Below are 23,091 nucleotides of genomic sequence, written 5' to 3' on the forward strand. Positions count from 1 at the left end.
TTAAGAAGCTGCTTTGCGGATTTAAAGGCGGAGATGTTGGCCCCTATGAAGGCGTCGATTGAAAGGGTGGTAGAGACCCAGAGGATGCAGGGGACGGCGGTCAAGGAGGTGCAGCAGAAGGCCTCTGATAATGAGGACGAGATTCTGGGCCTGGCGGTCGGAGTGGAGGCGCACAAGGCGCTGCACAAAAAATGGCAGAAGCTGGAGGACCGGGAGAATAGGTCAAGGAGGCAGAACCTGTGGATTCTGGGTCTCCCTGAAGGCCTGGTGGGGTCGGATGCTGGGGCATATGTGACCACGATGCTGGGTACGCTGATGGGTGCGGGAGCTTTCCCACGGCCCCTGGAGCTGGATGGGGCACACAGAGTCATGGCAAGGTGGCCGAGGGCAAACGAGCCGCCGAGAGCTAAGATGGTAAGGTTCCACCGCTTCACCAACAAGGAGTGTGTCCTGCGATGGGCGAAGAAGGATCGGAGCAGCAGGTGGGAGAACACAGAGTTCCGTATTTATCAGGACTGGAGTGCAGAGTTGGCCAAGAAGCGTGCGGGATTCAACCGGGCCAAGGAGTTCCTACACGGAAAGGGGGTGAAGTTCGGGCTGTTACAATCGGTGAGGCTGTGGGTTACATATCAGGACCGGCACCACTATTTCGACACGCCGGACGAGGCGTGGACTTTCATCAAGAATGAGAAGCTGGACTCGAGTTAATGGCTGCAGTATGTTGTGGGGGTTGTTAGTGGGAGGGAGGGGGCGGTGTTATGTTGGGGTTTTCCCCGTGTTTTTGTGGCCCCTTTGCCCTGGGCTCTCGAGGCTCTGGGCGAGGTCGCAGTTGGGAAGAGCTCCGTCACAGGAGGTGGGGTCGGCCCAGACAGGGAGCGCGGTTCACCCGCGAAATGGTGGGGGTGGCACCTGAAGCTGGGGGTTTGAGTGTACGGTACTTTGGTCTGTTTTTCTTTCTCTGTTCACGCGGGGTATGTGGGGGGGGGGGGGGGGGGGGGGAGACTCTCTCTGCCTCACAGGTGGGGGGTGGGGTTGGAGATTTGTAAGGGGAACCCACAGGGGGATTGGAGGTGGAGGCTGGAGCGGCCGGGGTCAGCACGAGTCAGCTGACTTACAGGAGTGCAATGGGGGGGGGGGGGGGTAGGGGGGTTAAGCGGATGCTTGACTGAGGTGGGGGGGGGTTAAGGGGGGGCTGGGATGCTGCTGTGCTGACTGAGGGGGAATCAATGTTAAAGGGGAGAGTTGGGACGGGGAGCCTCCGCCTGGGGGGGCTGGAGGGTGCGGGGGGGGGGGGGGGGGGGGGGGGGGGGGCGCCGAGCAGGCTGATCACGTGGAACGTGAGGGGCCTGAATGGGCCAGTCAAGAGGGCCCATGTGTTTTCGCACTTCGGGCAAACTTAGCCATGCTATGAGAAACGCACCTGAAGATCGCGGGTCAAACCAGGCTGAGGAAAGGATGGGTGGGGCAGGTTTTCCACTCAGGGCTGGATGCGAAGAACAGGGGGGGGGGGGGTCGCAATTTTGGTGAGCAAGCAGGTGGCATTTGAGGCGGTGGGTATTGTGGTGGATAAAGGGGGTCGATATGTTAAGGTGAGTGGCAGGTTGCAGGGGGCCCGGGTGGTGCTAGTGAATGTGTATGCTCCGAACTGGGACGATGCAGGGTTCATGAAGCGGATGTTGAGTAGGATTCCGGATCTGGAGTCATGCAGTTTGGTAATGGGGAGGGGACTTTAACATGGTCCTGGATCGGTCTAGGTCGAGATCGGGTAAGAGGCCGGCAGCGGCCAAGGTCCTGAGGGGGTTCATGGACCAGATGGGGGGAGTGGATCCGTGGAGATTTGCCAGGCCAAGGGCCTTCTTCTCCCATGTGCACAAGGCAGACGCGCGGATTGATGTTTTCGTGGTAAGTAGGGCGCTAATCCCGAGAGTGCACGGGGTGGAGTATTCGGCCATTGCGATCTCGGACCATGCCCCGCACTGGGTGGAGTTGGGGCTGGGGGAGGAGAGAGGCCAACACCCTCTGTGGAGAATGGACGTGGGACTACTGGCGGACGAGGAGGTCTGTGGGAGGGTTCGGAGGTGTATCCAAAGCTATGTGGAGACCAATGATAATGGGGAGGTTTCGGTGAGTGTGGTCTGGGAGGCGCTGAAGACAGTTGTCAGAGGGGAGCTAATTTCAGTCAGGGCCCACAGAGAGAAGAGGTATAGGATGGGGAGGGAGAGATTGGTGGGGGTGATACTTAGGGTGGACAGGAGGTATGCGGAATCCCCCCAAGGAGGGGTTGTTGAAGGAGCGCCGGAGCCTGCAGGCGGAGTTTGACTTGCTTACCACGGGGAAGGCTGAGGCTCAGTTGAGGAAGGTACAGGGAACAGTGTACGAGTATGGGGAGAAGGCAAGTAGGATGCTGGCGCATCAGCTGCGGAAGAGAGAGGCAGCCAGGGAGATCGGGGGAATTAAAGATGGGGGGGTAACACGGTGCTGACCTCAGCGAGGATTAACGAGGTCTCCAAGGACTTTTATGGCAAATTGTACGAGTCAGAACCCCCGGGTTGGGGCAGTTCCTGGACCAACTGAGGTTTCCACAGGTGGAGGAGGGGCGAGTAGAGGGATTGGGGGCCCCGATTGAGATGGAGGAACTGGTTAAGGGGTTAGGGGGTATGCAGGCAGGCAATGCCCCGGGACCAGATGGGTATCCCGCAGAGTTTTATAGGAAATTCTCGGAGCTGCTGGGTCCGCTGTTGTTGAGGACTTTCAATGAGGCTAAGGAAAAAGGAACCGGAAGGTATTCCCCGGCTCTGATCTCGCTTATCCTCAAGCGAGATAAGGACCCGTTGCAATGTGGCTCCAATAGGCCGATTTTGCTCCTTAATGTGGATGCCAACCTGTTGGCCAAGAATTTGGCCACTAGGATTGAGGACTGTGTCCCGGGAGTGATCAATGAGGATCAGATGGGGTTTGTAAAGGTGTGGTGAATGTAATTCAATCTGTATTGTATTGTATAGTATTATGTCCTTGTGGGCTCTGTCTGTGAGCCGTTGCGCGGCTCTGCCCATAGGGGGGAGATGAGGAGCTTGTACAGGGCTCCGCCCATGGCCCCTTCCACTACCGGTAGTATAAAGTGCTGCAGCCGTGTGAGCCTGCCCTCAGTTCTTCTGGTCGCGGGCAGGCTCAGTTGTATGACTATTAAAACCACAGTTTACTTCCTATCGTGTTCCGAGTGAATTGATGGTCACATCACAAGGGGAGGCAGTTGAATACGAATGTGCGGAAGCCTCTGAATGTGATCATGATGCCCCCGTAATGAGTGTGTCGACGAACCGGCTGTGGTCAGGGTACTTTAGATTACATCGAGGGACGAGGCAGGGGTGTCCCCTGTCCCCCCTGCTGTTTGCCCTGGTGATCGAGCCGCTGGCCATGGCATTGACAGAGTCCAGAAACTGGAGGGGGTTGGTTCGGGAGGGGGAGGAGCATCGTGTTTCACTGTGTGCGGATGTCCTGCTCCTGTACATTGCGGATCCAGTGGACGGGATGGGGGAGGTTATGCAGATTGGAGACTTTTCGGGGTATAAGCTGAATATTAGAAAAATCGAGTTTTTTGTGATACATGCGAGGGGCCAGGTGGATCAGATGAGGAGGACTTTAAGAGGTGGGACATGCTGCCTGGCGGGCAGGGTGCAGTCCGTAAAGATGACGGTCCTCCCCAGGTTCTTGTTCGTCATCCAGTGCCTTCCCATTCTCATCCCCAAGTCCTCTTTCAAGCGGGTAAATAGGATTATTATGGGATCTGTGTGGGCAAACAGGACCCCGCGGGTTAAGAGACTGTTCTTGGTGCGCAGTCGGTGTGGGTTGGCGCTGCCCGAACTTTTGCAGCTATTATTGGGCAGCGAATATATCCATGATTCAGAAATGGGTAATGGAGGGAGAGGGATGGCGTGGAAACAGTTGGAAGCGGCGTCTTGTAAAGATACTAGCTTGGGGGCACTGATATGGCACCGTTGCCGCTTCCGCCGACACGGCATACCACGAGCCCGGTGGTGGCGGCGACATTGAGGATCTGGGGGCAGTGGAGACAGCACAGGGGGGAGGCCAGGGCCTCAGTCTGGGCCCCGATATGGAACAATCACAGGTTCGTTCCGTGTAGAATAGACGGGGGGTTCCTAAGTTGGCATAGGGCGGGTATCGAAAGGATGGGGGACGTGTTCATTGATGGGACTTTTGCTGGTCTGAGGGCGCTGGTGGAGAAATTTGGGCTCCCCACGGGGAATACCGTTAGGTACATGCAGGTTCGGGCATTTGTGAAAAAGCAGGTGGGGGAATTCCTGCTGCTGCCTGCCCGGAGGATACAGGACAGGGTGGTCTCGGGCGTGTGGGTAGGGGATGGCAAGATATCGGAAATATAGCAGCAGCTGCAGGAGGCGGAGGAGGCCTCGGGGGAGGAGCTGAAGGGGAAGTGGGAGGAGGAGCTGGATGAGGGCCTGTGGGCTGACACCCTGGGCAGGGTCAATTCCTCATCTTGCACCAGGCTTAGCCTGATTCAGTTTAAGGTGGTGCACTGGGCACATATGACAGTGGCGAGAATGAGTAAGGTCTTTGTGGTGCAGGACAGGTGTGTGAGGTGCTCAGGGAGCCCAGCAAATCATGTCCATGTGTTCTGGGCATGCCCGGCACTTACAGGATATTGGAAAGGCTTCGCAAAGGCCATGTCCAAGGTCTTGGACACTCGGGTAAAACCGAGCTGGGGGATAGTGATATTTGGGGTATCAGACGATCCGGGAGTGCAGGATTCGAAAGAGGTTGGAGTTCTGGCCTTTGCCTCCTTGGTAGCCCGGAGAAGGCTCTTGTTAATGTGGAGGGATGTGAATCCCCCAAGTGTAGAGGCTTGGGTCAGTGACATGGTGGGATTTCTCAGGTTGGAGAGGATAAAGTTTGCCTTCCGAGGGTCTGTGCAGGGGTTCTCCAGGCAGTGGCAACCGTTTCTTGACTTTCTCGCGGAACGTTAGGTGGAAGCCAGCAGCAGCAACAAACCAGAGCGGGGTGGTTTGGGCGGTGGATGGATTTCATTTGTAAAGGGCAGATATCCCATCTTGTTTTGTTAAATTGTTAAATGGTTAAGTTGTTTTCTGTTTTATTGCTATGTTTTCTTTTCGTTGTTTTTCTTTTTGTAGTGGTTTGTAAAAATTATTGAAAAATTTTGAATAAAAACAAATTAAAAAAAAATGTAATCCATGCTCTGCAAATCCACCTCTGGCTACATTTCAATATCAAGTTCAATGAACCTGGCCAAGCACCATTCAATGGGCAATTTCAGCATTCTGGACAAAGAAACACTTCACATGCAAAAGGCATTTGTCTTTTTGAAAGAGCACTTAGGATTACCCTAGGTACACAGCACAGAAACAGACCATTCCAGTTTTTATGCTCCCACTTGAGCCTCATTCCATCTTGTCTCAACTACCTTTCCAGTTCCCTATGTGTTGTTCCTCGTGTCTTAATAAAGCTCGTAGTCTCAAAGTTGGAGAAGATGCTTTATTGTGAATTTGTTCTGTCTTCAGAGCTTAACTTACGGCTACCTCAGATGCTGCCTGCCTGTGTCTGTGTCCTGCTACGAGTTCTGCCTTCCGTGAAGTGTGTCCTCACTTCCTGTCCCTCTGTATTTATAGCTCTCTCGTGCTCCCTCTAGTACTTGCTCAGTTGTATTGCATCTACTCAGATCTACAATCACCACACCCTATTCCTTTCCACTTCGTGTACATGTCTAGTTTCCCTTTAAATGCACCCATACTATTTGCTGCAACCACTCCCTGTGGTTGCGAGTTCCACATTCTCACTACTCTTTGGAGAAAGAATTCCCCATTGGATTTCTTGATGACTTCTATTTCTGACCTCTTTGTTTTGTTCTTTCCCACAAGTGGAAACATTTTTTTCTATGCAGAGAAGCTTCCAACCACTGTGGTTCAGTTCCAATAAATGTTCCTATTAACCTCAAGTCTCCAAGTGTTGATTATTTAATATGTCCAGTGAGATGATAGCAGACTTACCAGTACTGGAGGTGCTCGGAATTGGTAGCTGAAAGGATAATACAGGAGATTTATACAAGAGGCAGCATACAGGTCAGCATAGCGCATCAGCTGACTGGCAAATAGTGTCTGTCTGGAGCCACATCTTAATAAACTTCCCATCTTTCCATAGCACATGTCCATCTCGTGCGTCACTGCCTAGAAGCATGTGGAAAATATAAAGACCAAATTACAAGTATAAAAAAGCACCCCATCTCCCTTCAGAATGTTACCTCCAAAACACTACCCAATGTCTCTCACAAGATAAGCTTCTGACAAAAAGTTTGTATGAAAAAGGATGTGAGCCCCTTTGATCTCCTTCTTCCAGAATACCAGCCGGAACATTATGATTGCAACATCTTTCACCTTCATAAAATGAATGTATCATCACCTATTTATTCTGACGACCCTTTCTTGCTGCCGATCACCCTCTGTGTTCACCAATGCCACCAAGCATATGATTTAAACTTATTTTCAAACCCCTGAGCCTGCACCCGCCTTTCCACTATCTTGGTGCATTTGAAAACATTGTTCTGAGTTTACTTTCTTTATCACCTTCAGCACCGTATACAGCTCTTATCTTCACAGAGATATCTAGTTCTGATTCCAAAAGCCCAGGATCATCAAGTTGCTCCTTCTGGCTTTTCCCGCTGACTCATGAGATTAGCACCATACCTCTCCCGGGCCTGGATGCCCCCCATTACATCACTGTGACCAGAGTTGTATACGGTACTCATTAAGGCCGGAACCAAGTATGGCTTCTGGGAATCTTCACACAACTGACTGGTAACGACATGTAGCCCAGGTATCAGTTTACATGGCTAGTTCTCTTTCAATTCATACTCGGAACTCCCAACCATGGTAGCTAATTAAAATACACAATACTAATATCAAAACGGCAACCCAGCTCCGACATACCTACATTTCAGGTTCAACAGAGTTGTGTTTGGAAACTTGTGAGTGATGCGACCATCAATTCACTTAAGTATACGAAATAAGGTAGGGGAACTGGCAGCATGGGTAGGTACCTGGGACTTCGATGTTGTGGCCATTTCAGAGACATGGATAGAGCAGGGACAGGAATGGTTGTTGCAGGTTCCGGGGTTTAGGTGCTTTAGTAAGGTCAGAGAAGGGGGCAAAAGAGGGGGAGGTGTGGCGCTGCTAGTCAAGGACAGTATTACGGTGGTAGAAAGGATGCAAGATGGGGACTCTTCTTCCGAGGTAGTATGGGCTGAGGTTAGAAACAGGAAAGGAGAGGTCACCCTGTTGGGAGTTTTCTATAGGCCACCTAATAGTTCTAGAGATGTAGAGGAAAGGATGGCGAAGATGATTCTGGAAAAGAGCGAAAGTAACAGGGTAGTTGTTATGGGAGACTTTAACTTTCCTAATATTGACTGGAAAAGATATAGTTCGAGTACATTGGATGGGTCGTTCTTTGTACAATGTGTGCAGGAGGGTTTTCTGACACAATATGTTGACAGGCCAACAAGAGGTGAGGCCACTTTGGATTTGGTTTTGGGTAATGAACCAGGCCAGGTGTTAGATCTGGAGGTAGGTGAACACTTTGGAGACAGTGACCACAATTCGGTGACCTTTACGTTAGTGATGGAAAGGGATAAGTATACCCCGCAGAGCAAGAGTTATAGCTGGGGGAAGGGCAATTATGATGCCATTAGACATGACTTAGGATGTGTTGGTTGGAGAAGTAGGCTGCAAGGGTTGGGCACACTGGATATGTGGAGCTTGTTCAAGGAACAGCTATTGCATGTTCTTGATAAGTACGTACCAGTCAGGCAGGGAGGAAGGGGTCGAGCGAGGGAACCGTGGTTTACCAAAGAAGTGGAATCTCTTGTTAAGAGGAAGAAGGAGGCCTATGTGAAGATGAGGCGTGAAGTTTCAGTTGGGGCGCTTGATAGTTACAAGGAAGCGAGGAAGGATCTAAAGAGAGAGCTGAGACGAGCAAGGAGGGGACATGAGAAGTCTTTGGCAGGTAGGATCAAGGAAAACCCAAAAGCTTTCTATAGGTATGTCAGGAATAAAAGAATGACTAGGGTAAGAGTAGGGCCAGTCAAGGACAGTGGTGGGAAGTTGTGTGTGGAGGCTGAGGAGATAAGCGAGATACTAAATGAATACTTTTCGTCAGTATTCACTCAAGAAAAAGATAATATTGTGGAGGAGAATGCTGAGACCCAGGCTATTAGAATAGATGGCATTGAGGTGCGTAGGGAAGAAGTGTTGGCAATTCTGGACAAGGTGAAAATAGATAAGTCCCCGGGGCCGGATGGGATTTATCCTAGGATTCTCTGGGAAGCCAGGGAAGAGATTGCTGAGCCTTTGGCTTTGATTTTTAGGTCATCATTAGCTACAGGAATAGTGCCAGAGGACTGGAGGATAGCAAATGTGGTCCCTTTGTTCAAGAAGGGGAGTAGAGATAACCCCGGTAACTATAGGCCGGTGAGCCTAACGTCTGTGGTGGGTAAAGTCTTGGAGAGGATTATAAAAGATACGATTTATAATCATCTAGATAGGAATAATATGATTAGGGATAGTCAGCATGGTTTTGTGAAGGGTAGGTCATGCCTCACAAACCTTATCGAGTTCTTTGAGAAGGTGACTGAACAGGTAGACGAGGGTAGAGCAGTTGATGTGGTGTATATGGATTTCAGTAAAGCGTTTGATAAGGTTCCCCACGGTCGGCTATTGCAGAAAATACGGAGGCTGGGGATTGAGGGTGATTTAGAGATGTGGATCAGAAATTGGCTAGTTGAAAGAAGACAGAGAGTGGTAGTTGATGGGAAATGTTCAGAATGGAGTTCAGTTACGAGTGGCGTACCACAAGGATCTGTTCTGGGGCCGTTGCTGTTTGTCATTTTTATAAATGACCTAGAGGAGGGCGCAGAAGGATGGGTGAGTAAATTTGCAGACGACACTAAAGTCGGTGGAGTTGTAGACAGTGCGGAAGGATGTTGCAGGTTACAGAGGGACATAGATAAGCTGCAGAGCTGGGCTGAGAGGTGGCAAATGGAGTTTAATGTGGAGAAGTGTGAGGTGATTCACTTTGGAAAGAATAACAGGAATGCGGAATATTTGGCTAATGGTAAAATTCTTGGTAGTGTGGATGAGCAGAGGGATCTCGGTGTCCATGTACATAGATCCCTGAAAGTTGCCACCCAGGTTGATAGGGTTGTGAAGAAGGCCTATGGTGTGTTGGCCTTTATTGGTAGAGGGATTGAGTTCCGGAGCCATGAGGTCATGATGCAGCTGTACCAAACTCTGGTACGGCCGCATTTGGAGTATTGCGTACAGTTCTGGTCGCCTCATTATAGGAAGGACGTGGAAGCTTTGGAACGGGTGCAGAGGAGATTTACCAGGATGTTGCCTGGTATGGAGGGAAAATCTTATGAGGAAAGGCTGATGGACTTGAGGTTGTTTTCGTTAGAGAGAAGAAGGTTAAGAGGTGACTTAATAGAGGCATACAAAATGATCAGAGGGTTAGATAGGGTGGACAGCGAGAGCCTTCTCCCGCGGATGGAGGTGGCTAGCACGAGGGGACATAGCCTTAAATTGAGGGGTAATAGATATAGGACAGAGGTCAGAGGTGGGTTTTTTACGCAAAGAGTGGTGAGGCCGTGGAATGCCCTACCTGCAACAGTAGTGAACTCGCCAACATTGAGGGCATTTAAAAATTTATTGGATAAGCATATGGATGATAAGGGCATAGTGTAGGTTAGATGGCCTTTAGTTTTTTTTCCATGTCGGTGCAACATCGAGGGCCGAAGGGCCTGTACTGCGCTGTATCGTTCTATGTTCTATGTTCTATGAGTCAACTTAGAACAGTGCCTGCCTGCGACTGATCCAATACTGAGAACCGCCTGCAGGTCGACTGCTCTTTATACCTCCCTTCAAGGAGAGGAGCCATGGGCGGAGCCCATACATGCCCCAACATGTTCCCCTGGGGATAATGCCATACAATGGCCCATAGGAGAAGCTCACAAGGGCAACAGCATAGCACAGATACAAATACAAGGGCAACAGGACATACAAATACAATGGTGGATTATTGGCATAATACATTCACCACAGCGAGTAACTTTAGTTAGTGCAGGTGGACAAGTACTATTACAGCAATTAATGAAGTTCGGAGATGCTAATTATGTCTTTTTAGGTTGAATTTCATAAACTAAATGTCTCCAGCATAGGACTCGAAAGGAGAATCATGCATTTCACCAAATCCCTCGACTGCAGTTTGAATACTTGAACAGTTAATATGTTCCAGGTTTGTACCGTTTGATAGCCAGTGGAAACCACTCACCTTTATTCGTTTCCGAATGGAGGAAATATCAGGGTGTTCATTGCTGCTGCTGTCTAAATCCCTAAAACAACAGAATAAGTTAAGGCCATCTCAACATTAACCTAATTTTATCATCATTATAGCCGCTCAGCATGCCAAACAAGAACTTGTTCACAAGCTAAAGCACAAGAACACACTTCCGCAATTGCATCTTCAGTATCACTGATGCAACTATCCATTTTGCCCTTTGGGTTTTTGGTCACTTTTCTCGAAACTTAAATGCTGGTGGCCTGAGTTTTAGACCTGAGTTATGGCTGCTCCAAGCCAGATCATTCCATGCCAGATTTAGAACATAGAACATAGAACAGTACAGCACAGAACAGGCCCTTCGGCCCTCGATGTTGTGCCGAGCAATGATCACCCTACTCAAACCCACGTATCCACCCTATACCCGTAACCCAACAACCCCCCCCTTAACCTTACTTTTTAGGACACTACGGGGCAATTTAGCATGGCCAATCCACCTAACCCGCACATCTTTGGACTGTGGGAGGAAACCGGAGCGTCCGGAGGAAACCCACGCGCACACGGGGAGGACGTGCAGACTCCGCACAGACAGTAAACCCAGCCGGGAACCGAACCTGGGACCCTGGAGCTGTGAAGCATTTATGCTAACTACCATGCTACCGTGCTGCCCGAAAATTTCTGGGAGTTGGTTTGCCCCTTATTTGTTCACCGATTCAGTTCGCTATCTGCAATCTTGTGCACAATGAAAACGGTTCCTAACTCTCAAGTTCAACAACAATTAATTGCTCACTTACTTATAAAGGTCAGCCACAAAGATATCCAGGTTACGAAGTTCTTCGAAAAGAGCTAGGAGAAAAGACAGGAAAGGGTGAGACATTGCTTAATACCATACCTAGCTACGTTGTTCAAAACCATGGAACAAATTACATTTATATATTGCCTTAACTGTCGAAAATTATCGCTAGATGGTCACAAAAGCCAAATGAGACAAGAAATGTGTTGCAAGCCAAAGAAGGAGAAATTGAGATGACTAACCAAGAGCTTGGTCAATGGGATGGGTTGTAAGGTCTGAATGGAAGAGAGGAAGGTGACGATGGGGACAGGATGGGACATGATATGAGCAGCAGAATCTTGGGTGAGCTGACATTTTGCGAAACTGGAGGAGGGGAAGGCACTGAAATTATCACGACTGGAGTTTCATCAGGAATGTTAGAGCTCTTTGGGGTTATAAAAAAAAGGAGGCAGAGATGGTGGGGCACAGGAGTGTTGGCTATTTACTTATTATGGGATTTCCCGTTTGTTCTCTTTTTGGTTTTGGTTGTGTTTAATGTATATATATATATAAATGCCTTAATTAAAACTTTTTTTTTTAAATGTAAAAAAGGAATGGTCGAGCTTGGTATTGTTGATGTACATGTGGAGACTGACCTCATGCTTTCAGATAATGTCGAGAAGGCACAGCATGTCAATAAGTAAAGGAAAGGAGCCAATGGCAGATTAAAGGACTCTAGAACACAAAATGCTCTGATGGCAATCAGACAAGTAACAGTGGAAGCAAGTATGGGCAGTATCACTGAGCTGGAAAACAGAGGATGGGATGGTCAACTGCGTCAAAGTTGCAGAGAGATCATGGGGAATGATAAGGGATAATGCACCATCGCCACTCATAGAAAATGTGATTTCTAACTTTACTGAGAGCCATTTAATGCTGTATCAGGGAAGAAAAAATTGAATGGAATCATTCAAACAGAGTGAAAGATGAGTATAGATTTGTGAAGCGATCACAACTTTGGAAAAGCCATATCTCATGATGAAAACCAAAACCAATCGCACGTCAGATGCACTCATACACTTAATTCTGTGGCTTTGACTTGAGGGTGTGAAGATAAGGACCACACTATGGGTTCAAGTTCACTGGAAATTGAATTTCATCTACAAAATTCACTTCTATAGATAGCAGATGGACTGCCTGCACTGCGTTCAAATTCAAGAATAAAGGTCAGTCCCTTTTTACAAAATGAGAATGGTGGAAAGTTGGACGTAGATCTGATCCCACTTTGCTTGGACTTACCACTCTTCTCTGTCCAGACCCGGAGCTCATGTGCAAGTTCCGGTACAACCAGGAATGTCCTCCAGCCCTGCCGCTTCTTGGATTTAAGGATGTCTCCAAAGATATGATCACCAATGTACAGAATCTCTTTTCCCGTCACCCCCAGCAGGTCACAGATCATATCCGAAGACCCTAGGCCAACATTAGCAGGAATATCTTGATTCAAATCATTGTGTCCACACCAAGTTTATATCTTAAACAACAATTCAGAAATTGCACTAGCATTACAACACAGAAAGAGGCCATTTGGCCCAAACCATCCATGTCAGTGCTTATCCTTCAAATCAACACTCACCCAAATCCCATCCCATCCTCTTTTCTCAAATTCCCTTCTTCCCTTTCCTTGAACAACAAAGCTATCCTATTCTTCAATGTTCACATGGTTTCTGCTTTGATCACTAACTTAGTGGTGCATTGCGCAGCTTCACAACTCTCTGTGTAAAATATTTCTCCTCCCTCTGTGACAAATTATTTGCATTTCATCGACTAAGTTGGTCAGTCATCTCTCCTCTTGCCCCATTTCTTTACTCCTATTGCCAAGCACCAGTTGATGGAACATTCAGCTGACCTGTATGCTGACCACATGTATCTGCCATGGACAATATTGCTAGCAATAGGTGATTATATAATTCTATGATTCTATAATTACCTGAAGAAATCTCAGGCTCTCAGCTAGCGACATAGTCCATGGCAGTGGAACATTGGGTTGAATTTTCCAGCAATTTTGGGGATGGGACTGGGAGGCAGGAGAGTTATTGAAATGGTGCAGAGGACGTATTGAGAGGGGAGCATTCCTGCCTGCTTCCATGCCATATTGATAGTGGCAGGAAAGCTGGCAGCTCAAACGTCCATCAGGCCAACTGAGCCTTTCAATGGAAGGACCTAGCAATCTCCCAGCAGATTCTGGTGGATGGTTGGTGAAGGGCTGGGAGGAAGATCTCTGTTAAGGGCATGCTTTGGGCAGAGTTCTCCTAACCCACCAATGGCAGGTTTGGTTGCGGACAAACAGGGACAATCTGGCAGCAGGCAAAAGTCAGAAACCCGGCAGCGTAAAATCATGTTGCAATTCTCCAAACGGTGCGTTAATGGTGAGTCGGTCATTTCTCTGGCAGGAACACCATTTGTGTTAACTTGCATCCTATGAATGCTCATTATACCAGCCACCCATCAGAATCCCGTCAAGTCTTCAAATCTTCCATTATACCAGTGGGAAATCACATCGGCATCAAACCCGATGGCTAAAGAGACGCATGCACAAGGCGGCCCTCAGTTTGTCAGAGACTTCAAGGGTGTGTGTGTGTGTGTGTGTGTGTGCAGCAAGCTTTCTGCCAGATTGTTGCACTGCTCCTGACATGCCTGTCAATGGTCTGCCAGGGCAGGCTGGTTCCTGCCTCCATATTTATCCCAAGCTGGTCCTCATGGACAGCACCATGCTGCTGGACCCACGGGCCCTCCTCTGTCACCATTCCAGATCAGTACAGTGTCTGGGGTAGGGAAGTACAGGAGTTGCCTCCTCCCCTGTGTCACACACCAGTATATATGCAGACAGCACTGTGCTCTTGCAGCCACCGCAAATAAATGCCCAATGTTTGAGCGGGGTGGAGTGTGAGGTGAGGCTAAGGTGGGGGTGGCCTGACGAATACAAGGAGGGACATGTGGAAGGAGGGAATGGGGGTACAGCGAGGGCTCACGATGACAAGCAGGGGGGCAAGGAAGAGGATGAAGACAAACAATGGGAGGCACAGGGAAGACCAAGTGGAGGGACACTGTACCCCGACAAGACTGCATGAAAAGCCCACAAACAAAGGGGTAAAAGGATATCACAGTGTTTACTGGAATGGATTGAATGAGGACTCCAAAGGCAGTGGGTGATTGAATCTTGGAACAAACTGCATCTAAAGGATGCTAGCCTTTTCCCTTGGGTTATTAACACTCTGCATGGTCTGGTGAAGACATGATGGTGCTGGAAAGCTGTTGAAATCTGGCATCGGGACCTTCAGACCCGCCAACTGAGGGTGGGCACAAGAGTCGGAGAGAAAATTGCATAACTAATGAGGTTCAGTGCAGGATTTGGTGTGTGATCCTACCATTCCGGTCAGCGGGACAGGTTGGACCATGTCTGCCCGCCACCGCACTTGGACCCAAAATGGCAGCATTCCACCCTGTGAATTTCCCAAGAGGGAACCCCAGTGTTAATGGCCACTCTTGCTGATGCTCAGCAGCCCCAATCCTGATCCCCCAACCCAACACACTTGTCTTCAAGGGCATCTCACTATTGAGGTGCCCTCTCCCTGGAGGAGCAGCCTCAGCATTGTGCCAAAACCAGTAACTCCCAAGAAACATTGGCGAATTAAACCAAGTGATATTTCGATTGCAACTTAACCCAGCTGCAACATGCTCAATTCCAGATTTAATACCTGCGAGTAATTGCACGGTAGCATTGTGGTTAGCACAGTTGCTTCACAGCTCCAGGATCCCAGGTTCGATTCCCGGCTTGGGTCACTGTCTGTGCGGAGTCTGCATGTTCTCCCCGTGTCTGCGTGAGTTTCCTCCGGGTGCTCCGGTTTCCTCCCACAGTCCAAAGATGTGCAGGTTAGGAGGATTAGCCATTCTAAATTGCCCTTCGGGTCCAAAATGTGGGGTTACTGGGTTACGGGGAAAAAGGGGATAGGATGGCGGCTTGAGGCTTAAGTAGGCCCCTCTTTTAAAGGGCCGGTACAGACTTGATGGGCTGAATGCCTCCTTCTGCACTGTAAATTCTATGAAATCTATGAAATTGGAACTTTAATTAGTGCAGGCAGACATGTACTTCTTTTGGTAATGAACAACTTTAAAAGGTGTTTGTGATAACTCTCATGAGACCACTGGGTGCCCTGATTGATCTCCGTGTGGGCTTTGTACAATATGGGACCTTTAAATGTAATTCCCAGACCTGGACCAGCAGTTCCCGGAAGCGATGACTGCAGAAAACCTTTGATTTATTCTCCTTTCTATTTACACCTTCTACTCTCCAAATTGTCTCCCGTGCCTTGCCCACACCCAGGCCTGGGTGTTCCAGCAGTCCTCGGAAAAGGAGGGTAGCCCTTCCTCCCTCCTCTGTGTAAATCATACTGAGGTGAGGCAACAGGGACTGTGAGGTTGCAGATCCCTGGGCCTCCTGTAGGGGACTCACAGTTTATTTTGTGTGCCGCGTGTGGTGATGTGCAACACTGTCAATACACAAGGGGTTAATGTGAACACACTACACCTAGCTAGACACTAGAGGGAGCACCAGAGACATGACACACACATATTCAAACAATAGGTCAGTAAGATAGGACATGACCAATGGGCATTCAAGACACACACACAGAGGTGTCCTGCAACCATTTAGCACTCTGTAGAAAATGGGTCGTTGTCTCTATTTGAGGAACAACTCCCATTTCAGAGAGTCGGGGTTCTCGTCCCAGCATTTCCAGCGGGTGCAATGGCTACTGCTGGAACTACACCAATTTCCCAAGTGTCAGGATCTTGGGATAATTTGGTCTAGTGGTTTTTCGTGGGGCTAGGAGAGGAGGATCAGTGAAGATGGGAGTGGGGGTTGAGGAGAGCTGGGGGACTTTGTTGCAAAGGCCAGGGGAAAAGGAGACAATTGGTTAGAAGCAGACCTTAGGGAGTGTGGGTGGCCCTAATCAAGAGAGCCAAGTGGGAGGGCCCCATTCCTTCCCACGGAGGCCTGGACAGGCTCTCACCACCACATCCACGCCTCACCTCCTCCTGCCAGTCGAAAGATACGGGCAGAGAGGAAGTGGCTCTTAAGAAAATTATTGCACTTTTTTTCATTTTTAGGTGATGAAGTGATTTGGATCTTGAAAATGTGAGCAGTATTATCCAAATGCTTTTTCCTTTCTTCAGTCTGCAAACAATGCACTTCTGCCACAATTTACAGTAACTCGTGCTGTCTGTAAAGAACACTTGGTACCTACTCTCTATGTGGCAGAGGACCTACTTGCCAATTGCCAAACAATCAATGAGTTACATCCTCTTTGAAAGAAGGAGATTGGAGAAGGGTGACATGTGAGCTATCTTTGAATTCAAGGAGTTTCCAAGGTAATACACCTGGTGAGGGCAGGCTCATAATCTGACCTTTTACTGTGAACTGGCATTCGTCCCATTCGCTGCAGATAACCATACCAGCTATCCAGTGTTCTGTTCCTTAAATTTCAGCAACATTCCTGTGTGCACTTGTTAGCTCTGCCGTGGCTTTTTAGACTTGGGTGAGTCGACTGCACCACAACGAAGAGTGGATGTGCACTTTGTATCAAGCAAACAAAAGATATCCCTATTGATCTCTCAGTGGCTTGTTTAAAATACCGTAACACAGTTAATGGGTTATCAGGTGTGTCAGATGCTGTGCAGGTTCAAGGTGTTTCCTGTTGGGGAGGAACTATATCTGAGCCAATGTTTGTACATGCATTGGGTGGCGCCTCAATCTAAAGTGACATTGAAAAGACAGCTAGTATGCAAACTAAGTTCTTCAGTTCAGTGACATGACAGGGGGCCAGCAGGAGTTATTCAAATATTTGAGGTAGATTTTGAAAAATAATTAGTTCCAACATTGCAGAGCGTGGTCTTCTTTGTCTTTGCGTGCAAGGCATTCATTCATTTTTTATACATTTAGAGTACACAATTTATTTTTTCCAATTAAGGGGCAATTTAGCGTGGCCAATCCACCTATCCTGTACATCTTTGGGTTGTGGGAGTGAAACCCACGCAAACACGGGGAGAATGTGCAAACTCCACACGGACAGTGACCCAGAGCCGGGATCGAACCTGGACCTTGGCGCCGTGAGGCAGCAGGGCTAAGCCACTGCGCCACCGTGCTGCCCTGTGTGCAAGGCATTTATGATGCTGCTGAAAGAACAATTGTGCAATTGTTTAACATACAACCTGACAGCAAAGGGGACTCACCTCCAGAATAAACAATACCGTGTTGCAAAGGGCCTGTGTAGGTGCCGATCCGAAGTTTCCCAGAGTCCTGTAATTTAATGCGCAAAAATTAATATTCCGCATTGCTCAGCTGAAAACACAATGAAGAGTTTGAAATTGACAGTTCATGTGAAAATGTATGCCATTCATTTTGCTGTGTAATTTCTGGAATCAGGACACAAAATTGCACACAGCACAAGAACCTGCAGCAGAACATATTTATTGGCAACAGCTAACCCACATGGTACATATAGCAACCAGAAATCACCAAGAAACACGAATGTCAAAGACTGCCGCTGCTCGGGGAGTGGACTAACTGGATTGCTCTCGAGAGCTGGCATGGATTCAATGGGTCGAATGGCCATCTTGATGCCATCATGGTTCTGTGACTCCCAAACATGACTTCTGAATTGTGCAGAAATGTGATGTGATGTCTCAGACAATCAGCAAGAAGCAACTGCCCTGAGTCAGCGGGAAGAAAACCGCAACCTTTTGTGATTTGCACTTCTGTCACACTTCTGTCACTGAGCAGACTTCAATTACTTACAGTGTCAACCAGTCTGAGCACGGTCCCTTCTCCAAAGAAAAGTGGTTTTCTTGCGTCTACCAGAATCAGGTCAAAATAGGAATGCCAGGAGCACTGCTGATGAAGAAAAATAGGAGAGCATCAAATCTGAGAACTTGCTGAGCTTCAATGGCTCTCAGTCTGGCATTGCTTCAATGTTACAATCTTTAACCTTGTCTTCAAATCTCAGGTCAGCACGGTGGTTAGCACTGCTGCCTCACGGCACCGAGATCCCAGGTTCGATCCCAGCTCTGGGTCACTGTCACTGTGTGGTTTTGCACATTTTCCCCGTGTTTGCATGAGTTTCACCCCCACAACCTAAAGATGTGCAAGGTCGGTGAGTTGGCCATATTAAATTGCCCTTTAATTGGAAGAAATTGATTGGGTACTCTAAATTTATCAAAAATTTTTTTAAAATTTCTCCATGGCTTTTCCATCCCTGTCTGCGAAATCTTCTCCAGGGCTGCAAACCTTCTGAGATCTCAGCGCTCCTCCAATTCTGGCCTTTTCAGCATTTCCGATTTTCATCGTTCCACCTTCAGCAGCGGTGCCTCTAATATCTGAGATCTGAACTCTGGAATTCACTCCTAACATCTTTGTCTCTCTTTCTTTCCTTCTTAAACTGATTGAATATCTCCTTTTGCAGTTTGGCATTCAATTATGTTTGAATTTGCCCTTGTTCAGAGTTGTGAACTGTTTCCATGTGTTTTAGCCTTTGTGTCCCTAGTCGCCCGGTGGAGGATTTTGTTGCAATGGAAAGATGCGAGACCCCCAAGCGTGGAGACCTGGATCAATGACATGGCAGGATTCATTAAGCTGGAGAAGGTCAAATTTGCCCTGAGTGAAGTGAATAAAAATTGTTGGTTTCCAGCTGGCTTAAAGGTACAAGGTATAAACTCAGTTTTCATTATTTAAAAAAATAAATAATTTTTATTGAAAGTTTTGAAAAATGTATAACAACAGAATAATAACAATAATAAACACCCCCCGGACCCGTAACAATGCATATCACGAACCCCCCCACCCTCCCCAAACCCAATGAACAACAAAATAAATTAAAAATAAATTAAATTCAACATAAACATTGCCCCCCTGAAACTCCCCCCTCCCCCCGGGTTGCTGCTGCTGCTGACCTAGTTCCCTATCGTTGAGCCAGAAAGTCGAGGAAAGGTTGCCACCGCCTAAAGAACCCCTGTACCGACCCCCTCAGGGAAAATTTGACCTTCTCCAGCTTAATGAATCCCGCCATGTCATTGATCCAGGTCTCCACGCTTGGGGGCCTAGCATCTTTCCATTGCAACAAAATCCTCCGCCGGGCGACTAGGGACACAAAGGCTAAAACACATGGAAACAGTTTACAACTCTGAACAAGGGCAAATTCAAACATAATTGAATGCCGGGTTTAAACCGGCCAGCGTGGAGGCCCCCGCCCGGGTCCCTTTCCCCTTGTCCGACCCTAGGAAAGCCCAAAAATCCCCTTTTAGCACACACACCCTACATATCCACCTACACCCCAAAGAACCCTCACTTCAAGTGAAAGTCCCATCACTTCCCTTGTCCAAATATATACAACACCGGCTCCTTTAGCCCATACACCCGCACGCAGTGAAACAAACAAACAAACAAAAAAAGAAAATACAGTCCTGAGGTTACATCGGCACATGGCCATTTCTCAATTTTTCAATTCTGCCACAGTCCTTCTGCCTTCGCAAACTCCTCCGCTGCTTCCGCTGTTCCAAAATAAAAGTCCTTGAGCTTGTAAGTCACCCTCAGCTTCGCTGGATATACAATGCCACGCTGCACCTTGCTAATGTACAGTGCCCTCTTCACCCGGTTGAAAGCAGCCTGCCCCCTCGCCAGCTCCACCGTAAAGGCCTGGTATACACGTATACCAGCTCCGGCCCACTGCACCACCTGCTTCTGCTTGGCCCAGCACAGGACCTTCTCCTTCACACAGTACCTACGGAAGCACAGAGTCACTACCCTTGGCGGCTCATCCGCCTTTGGTACAGGCCTCCATGACCGATGAGCCCGATCCAGCTCATATCGGGAGGGATCCTCCCCCTCCCCCAATAGTTTTGCCAGCATCGCAGGAAAATACTCAGTCGGTCTCGGCCCTTCAACTCCTTCAGGCAGCCTCACAATCCTCAAATTCTGTCGCCTGGATCTGTTTTCCAGGTCTTCCATTTTCCCTCGCAGATCCTTGTTAATCTACAAACCTTCCGCATCTCCTTCTCCATCGACGTAAGTTGATCGCTGTGCTGCAATAATGTCTCCTCCACTTCCTTCAGCGCCTCCCCTTGCTCCCGCACCTCCGCCACTGCACTCTCCACCGCCGTCATCACCAGGGAAATCGCCTCCTCCACCAGCTCAGTCAAAACCTCCCTCATCTCCTTCCTCATTGTCTCCATATATTATGTAAACTGCCTTTCGAATTCCGCAGCCATTACCTTAGTTATTTCTTCAGCCGTAAGCAATGCGGCCTCCCCTGGTGCTCCAGCCTCCATTTTCCATGGTGACCCCGCGGTGACCTTTCTACTCCCCAACGAACTTTCAGCTGTTTTCACAGCCGTTTTCTTACTGGACCTCGACATATCCCTTCCCTGTACTTTCTCCTGGCCTTCACCGCCTTCGCTGCCCCTAGGACCGGGCGTCAATCCCCGACAATGCCGTTCCCGAACGGGAGCCCTCCAACGCGCGGCTGCCTCCCGCCCGCCGTCACCGGAAGTCAGCCGTCACCGCTTCCTCAATGGCCTTGGTGAGATCTTTTCACAGTTGTTCCCTCTGCTGCTAGAATTCAGCTTTCATAAAGGCCCTCAAGTCAGCTTGAGGCCTTTAAGCTCGCCCTTCCCCCGCCTGCATGCTGGAAGAGGCTTTTGTCTCTGCTACAGCTTCAGCCAAATCTTTCACTGTTTCTGCCGGGTCTGGTAACCAAGAAACATACCATTCCTGGGGGAAATTACTCCTCCAACATTCACCTACGCCTTTTCATCAAAATTCCACCCCGTATTGCTTCAAAAAGAGCTCTTTTCTGTAACCTTAGTTTCATAGAATTTACAGTGCAGAAGGAGGCCATTCGGCCCATCGAGACTGCACCGGCTCTTGGAAAGAGCACCCTACCCAAGGTCAACACCTCCACCCAATTCCCATAACCCAGTAACCCCACCCCACACTAAGGGCAATTTTGGACACTAAGGGCAATTTATCATGGCCAATCCACCTAACCTGCACATCTTTGGACTGTGGGAGGAAACCGGAGCACCCGGAGGAAACCCACGCACACACGGGGAGGATGTGCAGATTCCGCACAGACGGTGACCCACGCTGGAATCGAACCTGGGACCCTGGAGCTGTGAAGCGATTGTGCTATCCACAATGCTACCGTGCTGCCCTTATAAGTGTGAGAAGACACACCTTGGGCAGGAGCTGCCTTGTGTGTGACCACTTACTCCATGGTGCACACCGGAAGCCCCCGACAAGTCAGTGACTTAAGCCGGCAATCGAACCTGGGACCCTGGCGCTGTGAAGCAACAGTGCTAACCACTGTGTAACTGTGCCACCCACTAGTTGAGGTGTACAAAATTATGAGGGGGATAGTGGACAGGATAAAATTGCTTCCCTTGGTGGAGAATTCTAAAACCAGGGATCATAGATTCAAGATAAGTGGCAGGAGGTGTAGAGGAGACATGAAGAAGAACTTTTTTGCACAGAGGGCAATGGGAGTATGGAATTTGCTGCCCGAGTTGGTGGTGGAGGCAGAGACCCTAAACCCTTTTCAGAGGTACCTATCCCCTGCACCTTAAGTGTTCTAAGCTACAGGGCTATGGACCGGGTGCAGGAAGGTGGGATTAGAAAGGCAGCTGGGTATCCTCGGGCTGACCTGGACAGGATGGGCCGAATGGCCTCCTTCTGTGCTGTTCCTTTTCTATGGGCCTATGGCATCACACCTATAGAAAAAAGCATGAGCTGAAAATACCCAAGCGCCAATGAAGCAGAAAGGTGGAGGATACAAAATGAACAGAAAGCAAAAGAAAGGTGGCCTCACTGCGCCGAGGTCCCAGGTTTGATCCTGGCCCCCGGACACTGTCCGTCTGGAGTTTGCACATTCTCCCCGAGTCTGCGTGGGTAGGTGGATTGGCCACGCTCAATCGACTTTAAATTTATTTTTTTTAATTTTAAAAAGGAAAGCAAAAGAAAAAGTTTGATGAGCAATTGACCAAAGCGGGCCTTCTGAGGAATGGACTGGAGAGTTGACACTGAGCAGTCACATCAGGCTGAAGCAAAGCATCGGAAGCAAGGACACTAAAATTGCAACACTGCTGTTCATGGATCCAGATTCGGCTTGAAAAAAGTACCCAGCCCTCAAGCATTTAAACCAATTTGTCGTCAGGTTCCTGTATGTAAGCATGTTAAAAGTCGAGGTGGTAGGGCAGCACGGTAGTGCAGTGGGTTAGCCCTGCAGTCTCACGGCGCCGTGGTCCCAGATTCGATCCCGGCTCTGGGTCACTGTCCGTGTGGAGTTTGCACATTCTCCCCGTGTTTGCGTGGGTTTCGCCCCCACAACCCAAAGATGTGCAAGGTAGGTGGGTTAATTGAAAAAAATGAATTAGGTCATCTAAATTTTAAAAAAAAGACGAGATGGTAAAAACCAGGGATTGAAATGAAATGAAAATCGTTTATTGTCACAAGTAGGCTTCAAATGAAGTTACGGGAATTGAACCGTACTGCTGGCCTGCTTTAAAAGCCAGCTATTTAGCCCAGTGTGCTAAACCAGCCCCTGGTGACTGCATGTCACTGATTCAATATTGCTCTAGACGGCTGTGTTCTCTATATAATCTGTCAATCGAAGTCCACTGGGTTTGTGCATATGTCTGACCTGTGACTGCACTTGTACACCAAATTTACATGGGATTTTACACCTTTTAATTGTTCTGCTGCTGGGACCCAAACTAAGATTGGTATAGACCAAGACTTGAGGGGGAAGGCATCATTTGACCTTCATTATTTCTCCCTCTTTCATTTGATACAGCCCTTATATCATTTTAGTTCCAGTTGGAAATAGATAGTTTTCTTG

General features: G+C 48.6%; 1 protein-coding gene across 7 annotated transcripts in view; it reads right to left on the reverse strand.

Moving 5' to 3' along the window:
- LOC119957314 (cytosolic purine 5'-nucleotidase-like) overlaps positions 1-23,091 on the reverse strand; it is a 150,444-nt gene that overhangs the window by 4,730 nt on the left and 122,623 nt on the right. For all 7 annotated transcript variants that reach the window (XM_038785182.1, XM_038785180.1, XM_038785183.1 and 4 more), the window contains 6 exons: positions 18,000-18,095; positions 17,435-17,501; positions 12,446-12,616; positions 11,169-11,220; positions 10,369-10,429; positions 6,039-6,215 (listed from right to left, as the gene is read on the reverse strand). In XM_038785182.1, coding sequence (XP_038641110.1) covers positions 6,039-6,215; positions 10,369-10,429; positions 11,169-11,220; positions 12,446-12,616; positions 17,435-17,501; positions 18,000-18,095 — 624 coding nt within the window. The remainder of the gene's footprint in view (positions 1-6,038; positions 6,216-10,368; positions 10,430-11,168; positions 11,221-12,445; positions 12,617-17,434; positions 17,502-17,999; positions 18,096-23,091) is intronic.

This window comes from Scyliorhinus canicula, chromosome 26 (genome assembly GCF_902713615.1).
Source record: "Scyliorhinus canicula chromosome 26, sScyCan1.1, whole genome shotgun sequence".
In the NCBI taxonomy this organism is placed as follows: Eukaryota; Metazoa; Chordata; class Chondrichthyes; order Carcharhiniformes; family Scyliorhinidae; genus Scyliorhinus; species Scyliorhinus canicula.